Here is a 15,319-nt window from a genome sequence, read left to right as displayed (position 1 = left end):
CAAGCTTGGTAAATTGTCAAGCATTCCTGGAAATTTCTTCCCGCAGCATGACCAGTGTAGAACGGGCATTGAGCCAACATTAAATCTGACCAAATACCTACACACGTATATTGCCTAATACTTGGTGACGCATGTTTATCAGCCCACGCCAAAATTGCACCAAAAAACTCGGTTATTTGTCTCTGTAACGACATGGGGGTGTTTGTCCTCTGGTAACAGAAAACCTGTAATGCAAACAGTCAGCACATTCAGCGCCAGTACTAGGAAATAAATGGTTCTATTTCAAAAGAATGCGGGGCCTCTATTTTGCTTAAAAAACAATTGCACTAAATTGCGTGGAAAACGCACTGTCCGATTTGGCAAAATAACTACATTATCTTTAAAAGTATGCGGGACAGCTGTTGCAACGGAGGTAGAGCAATCACAAAAATTAGTTGTTTTTTGTATTGAAAAAAAGCATCGAGGACACACGAAAAATATACATGAGAACTAAACGAGTTATTTTAAAACAGTGCTAGCAACCATTACATACTGAACAAAACGCACACAACGACATCATCTAGTGTAATTCTATACGAACTATTGCCCCAGGAAACTAATGGCAATATATATGCATTGACATGGCCAGATCGTTTTGAGTAAGCGACGGTAAAGCAGATTACACTGCACGGTTATAACAGATAAACAGGCAAGCTACTTGGTTAACAACGCAGTGAGGCTATTCACGAACGTGAAACACAGCATAAGCACAACACCAAAAAAGAAACTTTGATACGAAAGTCATCAGAAGAATAGCTGGGGCTTTTTAAATAAACCAGATTGTGAAGTGATTCCATCATACTGTTTTCATGAATTTATCTTAATATTACTCGAAAGTGTATAAACATTGTCATCATAACGTTGTCCAGGTTAATATTTCCCCGCTGCATATCCAAATGGCACCAACCCAAATAGCACTGATGATTGAAACACCCCAACCAACCTGTACAATGCTATACCAATGTGACAACACTAACGTTACCTCGACAAATATTTTGATGTACGACATACCAACTACAAAACTGAATGGCTGCCCTACAAAAGGCTCGCCACGGGGCCAGAAGTTTGAGTTTTATAGAAAAGCTAACGTTAGACCAATGGTTTAAGTCTTAGCTTTAACTTAACAGTTTTTGGTGAAGAACACGGGTATATACAAATACGGTTTAGCCATATGTTGACAAAACAAATTAACTGTATTGGAAACAGGAACTAGTCGTCAGACATCGGACAGCGCCCTGCCATAAATAAGATAGCCATAAAATTTAACGATCAAATTTCTACGTTTCCTGTTTAACAAACAGCACTGTTGTTTGTAACCCGACGTAACAAACATAAACAAGTCGTTATTATTTAGGACAGACTACAATAATTTAGTTTTAGTTAATTGGCATTATGACAAGACGCTATCCAAACCGAACGACATTAAATCTACTCGCATTTTGCTTTTTCTTCCAGTGCTTGGCATCCTGTGCCATTTGACTCCACTGCTGCAGTTGTTGAGTCCCCGTTTCTGTCAGCCTTCTTTCGCAGCATTTTCCTGCGCCTAATTTGTCGATGCTTAACCACACTAAGGGCGAATCCTAATTGGGCGAGATAGTAGGTTGTCATGACGATCCAGCGCTGGTGTGGGACGTCAGAATGGAAACGATTGATCGCCAAACAGGCGTCGGAAATACAGAATGAAATGGCGCCAAGGCAAGCAACCAATTCTGTCCACTTCTTGTGGCTTTTACCATTCACCCCGTCACGTACATCGCCCAAGCATCTGAAAGTATGGAAGTAATTGTGAACGTACGGTGGGTACAATTGTACGAAACCTTGACATTGAGAAATGACATTAGTTTGTGTGCCCTGTTGGGAATTTAACGCCCGCGCCTAAGGAAGTTACCATACAATGGTTATGTTTGGTTTGACATAGTTTTATTCATAACTCAACGCCTGAATGAACAATTCATCATGGTTTCAACAGTTTGCATGTCAGGAGCCACAAGGAAGTAATGTTTTGCACGGGTGCTTGAATCAATAACTTCTGTGGTCTTATCAGTACTCATATATACCAGTGCTCCAATGCATTATCTTTCATGTCATGATTCAAATAAAGTATTTATTATATCATGCATAATAGTTGTTATCTTTTGTGCATGATAGTTCATTGTGTAAAAACTATTGGGTTTGTGATGTCTGAAGAAGCACACACAAAAACACATTGTTAGTAACTTGTATGTGGGTGGATAAAACAGTTTATCATCAAACATAACCATACAAGGGCTTAAACAACTTAAAAAATGTCAAAAGCAAGCTGATAACTTCGTTGCTCAAAAGGATTTTTTGATATGTGTCTCATTACCTATTGCTTATAAATGATATTACTGGTGTAACTATTCATTCCTTGTTTCAGCAAACTTACTTGATTTTGGCCAGGGCTCTCCAATTCATGAACAAAATCAGTAGAATGTACATGAGAACAGCCACTTTCAAGAATATTCCACTCAATCCATTGTAAATATACCAGTAGATAATGAAGCTAATCGGTGACAGTTTGAGGTACAGAGAAGCTCGTAGTGGGTAGAATCCAAATGCGAAGATGTACATTATGTGAGCAAGACCAAAAGCTGCAACACCTGTCGTGGAAAACCAGTTACCGACAAGGCAAAGAAATCAGGCTACAACATTTTACACTTGTTTTGTCAGGTCTTAGCAATGTATATTTATGTTGAATTTAACGAAGTTATGTGTTAATTCATTTCATGGATTTGCACTTGTGGATTCTATTGACCTTAAAGTTTTGCTTATATTGGACACTGAGGAATAAATTGCAAAACACACTGATTGCAATGATGCCCAAGGGAAAATTGATGCAATTAAGTTTACTGGAATTAAACAAATATTGCCTTGGCAAAAGTACCATGTAAAAAGTAGCCTTCATCAGCGTAAACCAGACAAATATCACCAAGCATTGAAAGCAAGAGTCCTCCTAAAATTCGTCTGGAATAATTGTTTTTTGATGTGAAACTGAATCCATCATACCTGAAAAAATAGATAATTTTTCATGGATGTTTTTGAATTAGGTCACAAAGAGCAACATGTGACAAAACAATAAGTGTTGCAATGTGATGTGTTCTATTTAGACAAATTTACAAACAATCTATCAATGGTACTAAAGTTGTGATGTTGAACATGTCCAATTGTGAGGCAAATATATTTATTAACTGGTATTATGACATGTTAATTTAAAGTTGCATGAAAAAACGTATGTTTACACATGTAAATGGTCGACTGTGAAAACAGGATATACAACTATGACTCACCACAAAACAAAAATACAGAGACTCAGCGTGGGCAAACACTTGAAGATGGCAACCACAACGTTTGGTGGGTTGATCTCCGGAACCAAAACCATATATATGCAAGCTGTTTTCAAAAACGGAACCAAACGTGGTCCAAAGTAGGAAAATTTTGTGTGCTGCAAAAGAAATTCATCTGTAAGTTGGATATGTCGCCATAAAAGTTTAATCAGGTGCAATAAAATTGGGTATTTCTGTTAAGAATCAATGCAATTGCTGTAAAGAAATCAATAATACGTCTTAAATGAAATTAGGTCTAAGCTACTGGCCTGGGGAATTAAACATTGTAAGGATAGTCTGTAAACATGCGACTATCATTATCATATATGCCAAAGTGATTTACATTATACTTTTCATAGACCATTAACACATTTTTGTGCAAAAATACACTCTATTGGCAAACTGCAAGGCCCATACATATTGTTGGTATTACCTTGCTATCATTGCAGCATGAAACTTCGTCATCTGATGAACTGCAAGCCATAATTGTGCAAAATTTAAATCACTTCTAGTTTCAGTTTTGGGTTATTTCCTCAAATTATAAGCTGTTACTTCTGAAATTTAAACACAATTCGAAAATTTTTAATATTATAAAACTTCTGAAAACACTGTACAATGAAAGCACAACAGAAAACTTAAACACATCAGGTTGTTTTGCCTAGCATACAAAAATGCATTCACAACCTTTGTATATTTAAACGTATACTGTTACATTCAAGTGATGTATCGATCAGCCATTGTATTATCATTATCGAAACTGCTGCTGCTGCTGCTGCTGCTGCTGCTGCTGCTGCTGCTGCTGCTGCTGCATCTGCTTCCCTTTTGTCTCTGGTCGTTTGTCCTGCTATCACCTCAATCCTATCCTACGCGAGAACCTTGTTTACAACCATACTGTATCCGAAACACCGCGCTCTGATTGGCTGAAATGCCTGGTAAAAGAAGGCGTTCACATTGCGTACACGCCACCACCACGGGACTGAAGCCATCGACAGACAAAGAGAGCAAAGTCCGCTCTCTGTATTCGACCGCTCGTGCTCAAACAGGTGAATAAACTTTTGAAATTACGTAATACACTTCTGAAGCTCTTTACTTTTAAACCTTGCTCGTCCATACATCCTGCGTTGTGTTTTTTTATGTGTTGTGGTTAGTGGAAATATTCCGATACCTTCAAACCAATCTGTAGTTATTTTTACTAGGACGCTAATTCTTTTGCCAGCTCTGCTTAAGCCCAAAACAAAATTGTATCCTCTCTGCATTGTGCCAGCGACGCAGTGCCTTCGTCAACACAAAAATTACTGCTAGGTTGTTTGTTTGCCTTTGCTTCGATGTTATGTATTTAAATAACCTTACTAAGTTGTGTGAATATTTAAATTATTTCTTATGTTTTTGTTTATCTTTTTATTTTTTCGAATTTTAGATTAAAACATGACGTAATAATTAGTACCCTGTCGTTCACCAGGCTGCTTCGAGTTTAAATCTGCATGACAACGAACGTTGCTACTGAAAATCGCCGGCAGCTTTCAAGTTTGCAAATTTCGGTTTGTTTTGTTTTTAAAACATTTTCCCATTTTTTCATTTGATTTTTTACTATTTTGGTTAATTTTTACTATTTTGGTTTCAGTTTAGTCGGACTGTATATGCGCTAAACAGGCAGGCTCCTCAGGTTAATTCAGTTTCATAAATCTTTTTAGCAGCGTAAATTTCACGGGGCAATGTTCATTTTAGCCAAACACATAAGTCTATTATCAAACTTTCACAAATGTTTGCGTTTGTTTTAATTTAAGCCTTGCCCGATTTGTAGAAGTCAAAACTTTTGAGCAATGAGTTTTTTTGTGAAACGGTGAAAAGGTGCATAGTTTTCAAAAATGTCATTGGACGATCCGCGAGTAGAATGGATGCGGGAAAAAGTTTGTCTCGGACTGAACATAACAGAATATGAAGTATGAAAAACTGCTTTTATTGCTTTTAAATGTATCAAATGTGTCCAAATTCTATGTGATATCGGACCTTAATACTAACAGAAAATGCATTGGTTGGTGTTCAGTTGTCAAAATACACAAGAATGTTAGTAGGCTATTTGGGAATGGTTAAAAAATTTTGATCTGTAGTCAATGCATTATGATCTGTAATCAATCATATCTGGTGTATGAACCACTTCAAAATGTTGCCTTTTTTATTGTTTGCAGGTGTTTGCAGAATTGCTGACAAGAAATGATGGAGAGAGTGAAATGCAAATTCTGCATTTCTTTAATGAGTCTACAGAAGAAGACGGGACATCCACAATTCTATTCTACACTTGCACAGTTGAAGAACAACAAGAAGTGGAAGTTGAATATGGTTTGACCACTTGTGAATTTTTTAATGACACAAAACTTTTTTCACTTCTTTTACAATATAAAAAATATAGATGATCGGGTATCACATTCTATGAAAAACTATCAAATTCTACATAATAACATATTTATATTTTTAAATTATACAATAAGTTAGTGTCTATATTGAAAATTCAACATTCAATATATATGTTCCGAAATCTACCCTTTTTCCAACGCCACTTGTTGTGCATGACACAGGCGGAAACTTAATGTTTGCAAAATTACAATATAAAATAACCTAAAAAAAAATTAAAAATTAGTCCCAATGGGTGCCCAAGCGATAGAAAAAGGCCTGTTTCTTTATGTGCTTTAACTGGTAATGATTAATGATACCTCGTCTCTCATACAGAACCTGACATACCGGACATAGCATCAGATGCTGGGTCTAGTTCAAGTGACAAACCGCACAGTTCTGCATCAGACGATGGGGCTGACAATACTGGAGAAGCAGCCGATGCACCAGCTGAAGATACAGCGCCACCTGCTGGTAAAATTTATGGGTATTATGGTAGTTAGGTTGGCAAAAGTTACTGTAGTTATGGTTTAAGATGGTTGAAGGTTTTAGTTTTTATCCAAATCATCCTGCAATCTTGTCTGTATGAAATTTATTTTGTTGCAGAACCAACAGATGGGGGAGAAAACCAGGAAGCAACTGACGAGGAAGCTCCTCCAACTGCCCCAGATGCCGAAGAACCTCCAGCAAGAGAAATTCACACTGTAAGACAACTAAGCTTAAAAATTGTGTTCTTAACATATTGCAACTGTTCATGCTGGTTGCTAAATTTTGGCAAAATCTAGCCCTCGATTCGGCGTTGTCTTATTCCAGCTGCTGTCCAACTTAAAAACTAAATCAGCATAATACACAAGATTCAGTAGAAATGTTTAACTTTGTGATATTAAGGCCCTTGTACCTACCATTACAGTATATACAGTACTATAATTTGCTTGTTTGCAGAAAATTGTCTTACAAACCGTCATCAAACATGTTTTGTTTCTTTGCGAAAACCACCTTCCAAGTGATCAGCTAGACAAGGTATTTTATTGGTTGGTGAGATGCAGCAAGATTTAAACTTGACCGTATTTCTATTGACAGGAATGCGTTTACTTTTTGCGCAACACAAATGGAGTTATTCCTGTCCCAAATGATATCGATGAAGCCAACGCAGTCCTTTCGAGTCATTTTGAGTGTGGAATTTTAAACAGTCCATCACTTGTTATGTTGGAACAAATGATTGCACAGGTGAAAGTAACTAAAAATAATTAAATTCAGTATCACCTCATTAATTTATATCAATAATAAATACGCCCTGTGTTGCACCACAACAAGTGGCCTGAAATTGTAGGCATTAGTTTCAAAATTGCTTACAACTATCATTTTTGTTTTGTCCAAGTTCTGTTTTTACGAAAGTTAAACTTCTGTTAAATTAAAATAAAATCTCAAGCTATTTTAACGCCAGGTGTTTGTCCCACTTTTGTCATTTGGACAACACAAATCTGGGGAAATACCCTCTTCTGTTGCTCCAACGCCCCAGCTGGATCCCACTCCAAGACCTGAGACACCAAGGTGGGATATATTAAAATCTTGGCTACCAAAACTGGATGAGTTTAAACTTGATGTGTTTGTGCAGAGAGGATGGACAGCAAACAGAAAGCCAAAGCAAAGTTCTAATGAGAGATGAATTTCTGATGAATCTTTCAAAGTTTGTCAAACATATACAGAGAACCATACAACAACTTGAAGGTTTGATTTCTATACTTAAACCATGTGTTTGTTCGTCATGAAACTTTTTGCAATGTGTGTGGTTTATTACCATACTAAGTTTGTTCTGATCTGGAAAACCATCTGTAGCGAGACTGGAAAAATATGCACCATATGTTGCTGTATTTTTATTAAGGGTCAAAACTTAAATTTCTAATATATGTTTATTTGTAATCTGTGAATTTTTGTTGTATATACAAGAAATATATGTACAATATATTGGGCAACAGAAATATAATGAATGAGCTGCTGACAGTTTTATTGTTTCGTCCTACCATGTCTGATCAGTATAGTTATGTAATGTTTGACAAATTGGTGGTGAAAAATACAAAATAAAGTAATATTAAATTTCAACTTTCAGGTGAAATTCGTCTCGACATTCCTGACCTTAACTTGGAGGGAGAAATCCAAGAACTTGCTCGCAAACCAGGTCTCATGAACGAAATAGAAAATGCTTGCGGAAACTGGCAGCAACAAATAGCGACGGCTCTCGAACAACAAAACAAGAAGAAACCACAGGTTTGTGTCCATAACTTTTCATGTCGATGAATTTTGTGTCTCTAAGCATGTTTTATTGACCTATTTATAAATTTATTACCGATAGAATGTAGTGTATGGAAATCAACCTCCTAACTGGGTATATATTTGTTGAAGTTTTAGTATAATTAGTTTACTGCAGGTTTTTTTGGGGAATTTATTCGCTTTTTTTGTCCAAACTCTGGTTTGCAATATTGATGATACATAATTCCAGGTTACAAATGTCTGTCTTATTTTAACCATATCAGGGCAACGGTCCACTGGCTGAGATAGACTTCTGGAGAGAACGTAACGCTGCACTCAGTGCCTTGACCGAGCAATTGAAACTACCTACAGTCACAAAAATGTTGGATATTTTGGCCCAACGCCATGAAACTGCTGCCTTGGCCAACTTCAAAATGAGCCAAGATGAGTTGGCAAAGTTTTACACTGAGGCAAAAGACAACGTTCGATTTTTAACCACCCTGGAAAGACATTTTAAGGTTTGAAATTCCCAGGTTTAATAAAAGATTTTACTGCAGTGTCTTTTTGCTTTGGTGCAAAATGCTTTCAGTGCATTAGTTCATATAAAAAAACACTCTTGCCTAATTTGGATACTTTTTATTTATTTGCTTGTGCTTAATCTTGTAGAATATTCTTAATTGTTTAAACTTTTACACAGAATTTAACGCACGGTTCTGGCTTCAACATTGTGGCGGAGACAATTCCATCGATGATGAATGCCCTGAGGATGGTGTGGATCATATCCAGGTATTATTTACACAGTGTGTCACTTGATCTTATGTACAAGCTGAGCTTTGTGTGTTCCCATTATCTCCCAAATGAAACCGAATATAGAATCGATTGCTTCGGTCACAGATAAAACTTTAGGGACTGATTTTTATAAACGTTTTTCCAAAGTGAAGTAAATCAACTTGGTGCAATAACAGGACGTTTTTGAATAAAAATGCCAAAGCTAAAATGCTGGACATTGACACATTTGGCTGGACATACCCAGGCAGACGTTTCAATCACGACTGTGTACATCACCAGTGAATCCATAGTAGCACTGATGATGTCCATCATCTTAGCTTTGTCTTATTTATTTATTCTGGTCAGCTCCCAAAGTCTTTGGGCTTTAATGTGATGTCTGATTCGTAACAAGCTTTCAACAAGTGAAATTAGAGCAATATCATTGAACATATAATGACAATATAGCCATACGGGTTACCAGTCAGGCCCATGTTTGAATGCGATTTCCTCACGGAGAATAGCCGTGTGCCGTAGGATCGCAGCCAGTCGCACTGGGAGGGGATGGGTTGTGACAAGCCGAATGACCTTAGATGGCCACCTGGTCGTGCTGGCCAAAGCAAATCCCTTTGTCTTTCTGGAGATTCTCGCCGTCGTTACACAATTTTTGTAGTTTTCCTACGGCGTGCCTTAAACCGTTGTAAGTTTTAGGATTATTGTTGTCGGTTTGAGGTTAGCTACAGCTCTTTTTTCGTACAGACATTACAACAAGGACGAACGTATGGTTCCTCTGATGGAACGGATTGCTTGGGAACTCGCTGAAAGAGTGACACGTGTCATTAACATTCGTACCATCTACAGGGGATCTCCCATGGATGTAAGTAACCATCTCTACAATGAATGTTTAAACTCAATGTTCGAGAAAGCCACAATGCCCGGGGTTGAATGCAAATGCAAATCTTACCGGAGCGATTGTATTTACAGGAAAAAATAAACCAACTAGGAGAGATTTCCTAAATGAGTGAATAAATTAGGTTTCTCAGACCTAATTATAACACACCAACCGTAGAATTCCTACTGGGCCGTTTCGCCTTACTTTTAGCACTGATAATGCCTCCTCCACCCTTAATATATCGTACTCTGACATACATGCATGCGTAACTATGAATGGTTTTGTGGTAGGTCAAGGCCAAAACGGCAGAGGCCCGGCAAATGTTGTTGCTTTGGCGGGATATGTACTACGATGTTCGGGCGAAGATTGAGGCATCTGGCCGGGACGCAAGATGGGAGTTCGATCGCAAGCGGTTGTTCGAACGAACCAACTACATGGCTGACATATGCCAAGATCTTTACAATGTTGCGCAGGTGCGGTTTTTATCCTTAATAATGTATGTGTTACGCGTGCAAAAGGTAATCAGTATGTGGCGGAATTTACCTTCGAAATTTCGCAAATAAATTAACTGGCCTCCTATATAACCCCATACTGTGTGCTTTTGTTCCAAAGGTACTGGAGGAATTCTACAACATTTTCGGGCCAGAATTAAAAGCAGTGACTGGCGACCCCAAGCGGATAGAAGACGTGTTGAAGCGAGTGGACGGATTGGTTGGACCGATTGAAACAGTGAAAGCTGATCCGTTTGAGTTAAAGTCGTCTGGGTCTTGGAAGGCTGTGATGAACTGGTTCGAGCGAGAAGTTCAGGCCATCGAAGGTTAGAAAAATACCTTTGTGACGTTTTGGTTTGTCGAACGCTGTAAGTAACACGATTGTGACGTGAAAGGCAATATAGACTCTTTTGCGCAACCAATAATGGTACAGACGAGCACTTTGCTACACGATTTTGGGGAATTTATCCGAGTTTTTCGGCAAACAATTTACCAGGCGGTATTTGTGTATCCCACACTATTACCCCAAAACCTCAAACCAAACTTACCACATTTGTGTGACAGTGGAAGCGAAACGATTCATCGACGAATCGTTCAAAACACTTCGGTCGGCAGAGGGCGCCTTCGACATGCTCCTCAAGTTCAAGCACATCCGGTCACGTGAGGCGATCAACAACCAGATGATGATGAAATTCAATGACATTCTCGCTCAATACATGAAAGAGGTGACGTCAAAAACGTTGTTTGTTGGTATTTTTACATACTTTCATAGTTAGTACCATACCCAAAGCCGTGCCTTATGCATTCCCTATGTTTTGCTACACTACAAAGTTTTTTTCGTGTTAAAGGATTTGCGTATTGCATGGTTCATTCCAATTCTTCAAAATCGCAATAATACCTCAAATGAGGTGCAGACAAGTCAACTATTTTAACCTATTAGGACTCATCACAGCAACTTGGCGACGGCCTTTGCAATACCCACAGGCATAGACCTCTGCTAGAACCCAAACTTTAATGTTCCAACTTTTATTACAGGTGGAAATCATCCACAAACTCTTCGTCCAAGGAAAGTCCGATCCTCCTCTCACTAAAAATCAGCCTCCCGCCGCAGGAGCAATCTCCTGGGAGAGATCCCTCTTCAACAGGATGAAACACACCATCATCCGATTCCAATCCGTGGAAGACATGCTGTTATCCGAGTCGGGAAAAGCGGTAAGTGGTTGTGACTTAACAAGTTTATTTGTTTCGTCAAATTTAGTGGTTTATGCTGACTTTTTGTAGTAGACTGTCGTTCTTATTTTTCTAGTAGCATTGAAGCAACTTGCGCCTTTACTTCTACTAATAACAATCCATTACTGGTGCAGAAAGTATTTGTGTTCTGTGCTTTCTGTATTTCAGAAATCATTTCCTAAACGATTTAAAACGTGAATCTTCTTCGAAAACCAGTAATTGGTTATTCCTTTATGTCATCGCAGGTTAAAACAATGGGATTTTTTTCTTTAATTAGGTAGTTGTGGACCAACTTTGTATATCATACACATACAGGGCCTTCGAAAAATCGTGTTTTACAATACAAGCAACTGTAATAACCTTTATCCGTTGCAGGCAAAAACCAAGTACCTGTATGTAGCGAGACAAATGAAGGATTTCGAGGATGCGTGCTACCAACAGTGGATAGATCAAGTTGACAACGTGTTACCGGGCTTACTCAAGCGTAACCTCCTCGCAAGGGTACTACCCCCCGTCACCCCTGGGGCTGGAAGCACATCTGGACAAACCCCAGCTCAGATCGATGTGGTGGAATCGAGTGACGATGTGATTGATATATTTAGCGCAGGTTTGTTGTCTACTATTACCTCTGATTGTTGCGCTCGTACAAACAGCTGAGCACATTAGAAAGGTTCGAGTTTTGTTGCTTTGAAATCATTTCCATCGTATATACAGTGACAGCCAAATGCACTGATGAGACCCAATAGCTTGAAACACTTCTGTCTGAAGCAAAGGTTATATTTTTAAAATATTAGGGACAAAGTCGGACATACGCAAACTGGCCCCCACGGGCTGAATCTGGCCCCAACTTTTTGATAATTTCTGGCCCGCGACCTGTCCTAATTTAACAAAAACAGCTTGGCTGGGTTTAACGCACCCAACGCTCCCGGAGTCTTTACGTAAACGTATACGTCATAAACAGACGCGCGAGCCAACGGTGGGATTCAATACATCGTCCAGTTCGCACCCGAGCTCCAAGAGATCATGACTGAAACCAAGTACATGGAACAGCTCGGTTTCTCCGTTCCCGACCTCGCCCGTAATGTGGCCTTGCAGGAGGACAAGTACTTTGGTTATGTGAACGGTTTGATCAAAATGCTCAAGCGTTACCACACCTTGCTGTCGTCCCTTGAACTTGCAGAGGTGGGATTTTTTTGGCTGCATACGACTGACTGTTGTACTTTTTGTTGTGTTTGATTGCCCATGGCAACAAGAGGCAACAAAAGCAAAGAAACAGGCAAATAATATTGTCGATTCTATAAAATCAAATCGTATAGTTGCAATCTATACGCCAGTATCTTGAGTTGCATGATGCGTTACTGAACTTATCATGCCTTGTCATTTTAAATTATTGAATCTACAAGCTGCCGCTCGACTATTTCCGACTGTATTGACACTTATTTCAGGCTCAACTGTTGGAAGAACACATTAGTGATGTCAGAAGGATTTTACGCCCGGGATACAAAAGATTGAACTGGAATTCTCTCGGTATCCAGGTAATGTCTAAGAAGTGACCCAGTATTCATGCAGGCTATACGCAAAGCAGGGCAATTATATACTTTCCTGTTTTTTTGTGCTGTTACATGAAAAGCGACACAAAACAGCAAAAAACGGATTATTGGTGACCGCGACACTAGTATTTACCCAATCAATGCCGCACCACTGCTGGTATTGGCTCAAATAATGGTGACCCCGACATTAGTATTTGGCCAATCAATGCCACACCACTGCTGGTACTGCCACAAACCAAACGTTTACCCATTATTTTTAGGATTATATCACAAGGTGCGGTGTGGCGTTGGGCAAGTTCGAATCTCTCGTTAATCAGATACAGAAGAATGCAAAGGACATCGACAACCGGATCCAGACCATTAGGAACGCCGAATTGTTTAAGAGACTTCCTGCTAAAGTGGGCGGAGGCCTTCCCAGTGTTAAGGTATGAAGATGTTAACTTGGTTTTGATCTTTTTTGATCACGGCAAATTACTTCACACACAGGAGACAAAATTCTTGAAAATTTAACAAAATTTTGGCGCTTTTATCTGCTGGGCCCTAAAACATGATTTTTATTAATGTAACAAAATATTGGTTTATGGCAAAAGATCAGTAATATTGAAATTCACATTATACCCTGCAACAGCAGCTGAACAATATACAATCTTCTGTCTGTTGACCCTTAATGGTGTAACGGATAACATCTAGGACCACCAATACGTCCCATACATCTTAACACAACGTACATTTGCAGGAATTCTTCGAGCACATTGAACAAGAACGAAGCAAAGACCTCGAGTCTCTGGGTCGTAAATACAGAGCTATCGGTCCATTACTCACCAAGATGGAGGGTTTGGTCGCACATACCAACACAGGGAAATCCCACAGGCTACACAGGTGCACAACTTGTAGATAAGAGTTCGTCACGAAAGACCGCATGAGCCGTCCTGATATGAATGCGTATTGTTTATTTTTGGATTTATAGGTATTAAAAGTATAAAACCAAGACCAATTAAAGTCTAGATCTGTGCTTTATGTGTAAACGTTTCCAGAAGAACACGCATGTTCTGTGGAACTGTGTTTTGCCTTCTCGGTCAAATAATACTGTTTGGAATCTAATTTGTAAATATTGTATGAAGTAGTCAGTTTATATGTAATCACAATGTACACAACGAATTTTTTTCGTAATTAAAAATATATAGGCGTTGAATTCCATGTTATGTGAAGGTATTACGAGCATTGGGAACGTCAGATGTACGAAGCCTTGACTGATCTGGTTGTGAGAAATCTCACCAACTTTAATTCCGGTCAGTGTTAATGTCTAACTCGTTTCCAACGAACGTGAGATAATTTATTCAACCACAGATAACTCTGTATATATTGGTGCTGTCAGAATATACATCCAGTGCTGATGATTATTGTTGTTTTATTGTTGCGTTATCGTAAATATTACTGAAAACAGTGTATCCTTTTTCTTTATTCCCTTTTCCTATAACTTGATGACAGAATGATTGAAATATAGTGACATTTACCTTGGGACGTTTTTAGATAAATTTATTATTGCGAAAATACCCAGCAGATATTTAATTCCCTCCATTACATTAACAGCCGTTGTGGGCAGCATCCAACTCATGCAAGTCGAAACAATCCTCTCCACACCAGAAATCGTCCTCCACCCACCTAGCAACGAAGTTTACAAACTCACGGTTCAGTGTGTCAGAGACTGCGTCGAGTCTACGAAGCACTTCACTCGGTGGATGGCAGGTTTGTGACGTCACGGATTGGTTTGTGACAGTAAATTACACAATTTAATTGTTAAAATTTGCAAATTTTGATACAAATGTAGTCTATTGCAGGCATGTTACGTGCATGATTTTTGTTTCTTCCGCATGATCTTTTAGTATACGATGTGTTTGCTAAACACACTCGTACTAATTGCAACAAATCTTCAAACATTCCACAAGTGTTGTACGTTGCCTTAACCGTTAGTCTCTAAAACCGGATGGCTCAAAAAAAACCCTTCCATCCTATTATTTCGTCACAAAACCAATTGTTCCAACCCAGGAACATGTCTTGAGACTCCCGCTCAGCTAGCAGAGGGACAGGATGAACCGGTCCTCATCACTTTCTTCCAAGATGTTGCTCATAACCCACGCATCGGGGAATTATTCGGAACAGTCACAGGGAATATGCAGAAAATTCTCTCCGCCCTCACAAAGTTTCTTGGACAACGTGCGTGGTTGTATCATGTTTTTTTATCGTAGCAGTATACGTAATGTTAAGTACAGTATATCATTCTGGTCTGTTACCGAGATGTAAGGTTTGGAAAGTTAGATTTACAGAACCTTGTTTTGAGCTAAAAGTAACTTTACTTTCTGTTTTATTTGCGTT

At 38.8% G+C, this 15,319-nt stretch overlaps 2 protein-coding genes across 2 annotated transcripts in view; one reads left to right on the top strand and one right to left on the bottom strand.

Annotated features, from left to right (window-relative positions):
- Positions 1–436: 436 nt before the first annotated feature.
- LOC145902395 (lysoplasmalogenase TMEM86A-like) lies at positions 437–3,957 on the bottom strand. The gene is made up of 5 exons (XM_082990341.1): positions 3,817–3,957; positions 3,348–3,502; positions 2,945–3,066; positions 2,447–2,660; positions 437–1,804 (listed from the first exon to the last, which is right to left on the bottom strand). Exons 1-5 carry the CDS (start codon positions 3,865–3,867, stop codon positions 1,468–1,470), a joined length of 879 nt encoding a protein of 292 aa, XP_082846467.1. The 5' UTR covers positions 3,868–3,957; the 3' UTR covers positions 437–1,467.
- Positions 3,958–5,177: 1,220 nt separating this feature from the next.
- LOC145903333 (dynein axonemal heavy chain 10-like) overlaps positions 5,178–15,319 on the top strand; it is a 62,139-nt gene continuing 51,997 nt past the window's right edge. The window contains exons 1-24 of the mRNA XM_082991409.1: positions 5,178–5,323; positions 5,570–5,720; positions 6,108–6,245; positions 6,378–6,475; positions 6,714–6,791; positions 6,852–6,998; positions 7,216–7,322; positions 7,387–7,499; positions 7,879–8,036; positions 8,303–8,536; positions 8,716–8,804; positions 9,543–9,660; positions 9,966–10,148; positions 10,288–10,492; positions 10,731–10,891; positions 11,202–11,378; positions 11,772–12,003; positions 12,358–12,578; positions 12,842–12,931; positions 13,207–13,371; positions 13,683–13,825; positions 14,156–14,235; positions 14,537–14,692; positions 14,993–15,160. Of these exons, the coding sequence (XP_082847535.1) occupies positions 5,249–5,323; positions 5,570–5,720; positions 6,108–6,245; positions 6,378–6,475; positions 6,714–6,791; positions 6,852–6,998; positions 7,216–7,322; positions 7,387–7,499; positions 7,879–8,036; positions 8,303–8,536; positions 8,716–8,804; positions 9,543–9,660; positions 9,966–10,148; positions 10,288–10,492; positions 10,731–10,891; positions 11,202–11,378; positions 11,772–12,003; positions 12,358–12,578; positions 12,842–12,931; positions 13,207–13,371; positions 13,683–13,825; positions 14,156–14,235; positions 14,537–14,692; positions 14,993–15,160 (3,487 nt within the window). The 5' untranslated portion in view covers positions 5,178–5,248. The remainder of the gene's footprint in view (positions 5,324–5,569; positions 5,721–6,107; positions 6,246–6,377; positions 6,476–6,713; positions 6,792–6,851; positions 6,999–7,215; positions 7,323–7,386; positions 7,500–7,878; positions 8,037–8,302; positions 8,537–8,715; positions 8,805–9,542; positions 9,661–9,965; positions 10,149–10,287; positions 10,493–10,730; positions 10,892–11,201; positions 11,379–11,771; positions 12,004–12,357; positions 12,579–12,841; positions 12,932–13,206; positions 13,372–13,682; positions 13,826–14,155; positions 14,236–14,536; positions 14,693–14,992; positions 15,161–15,319) is intronic.

Source organism: Ascidia mentula, chromosome 5 (genome assembly GCF_947561715.1).
Source record: "Ascidia mentula chromosome 5, kaAscMent1.1, whole genome shotgun sequence".
Lineage (NCBI taxonomy): Eukaryota > Metazoa > Chordata > Ascidiacea > Phlebobranchia > Ascidiidae > Ascidia > Ascidia mentula.
The sequence above is the reverse complement of the archived record's forward strand: the minus strand, read 5'-3'. Positions and strand labels throughout refer to the sequence as shown.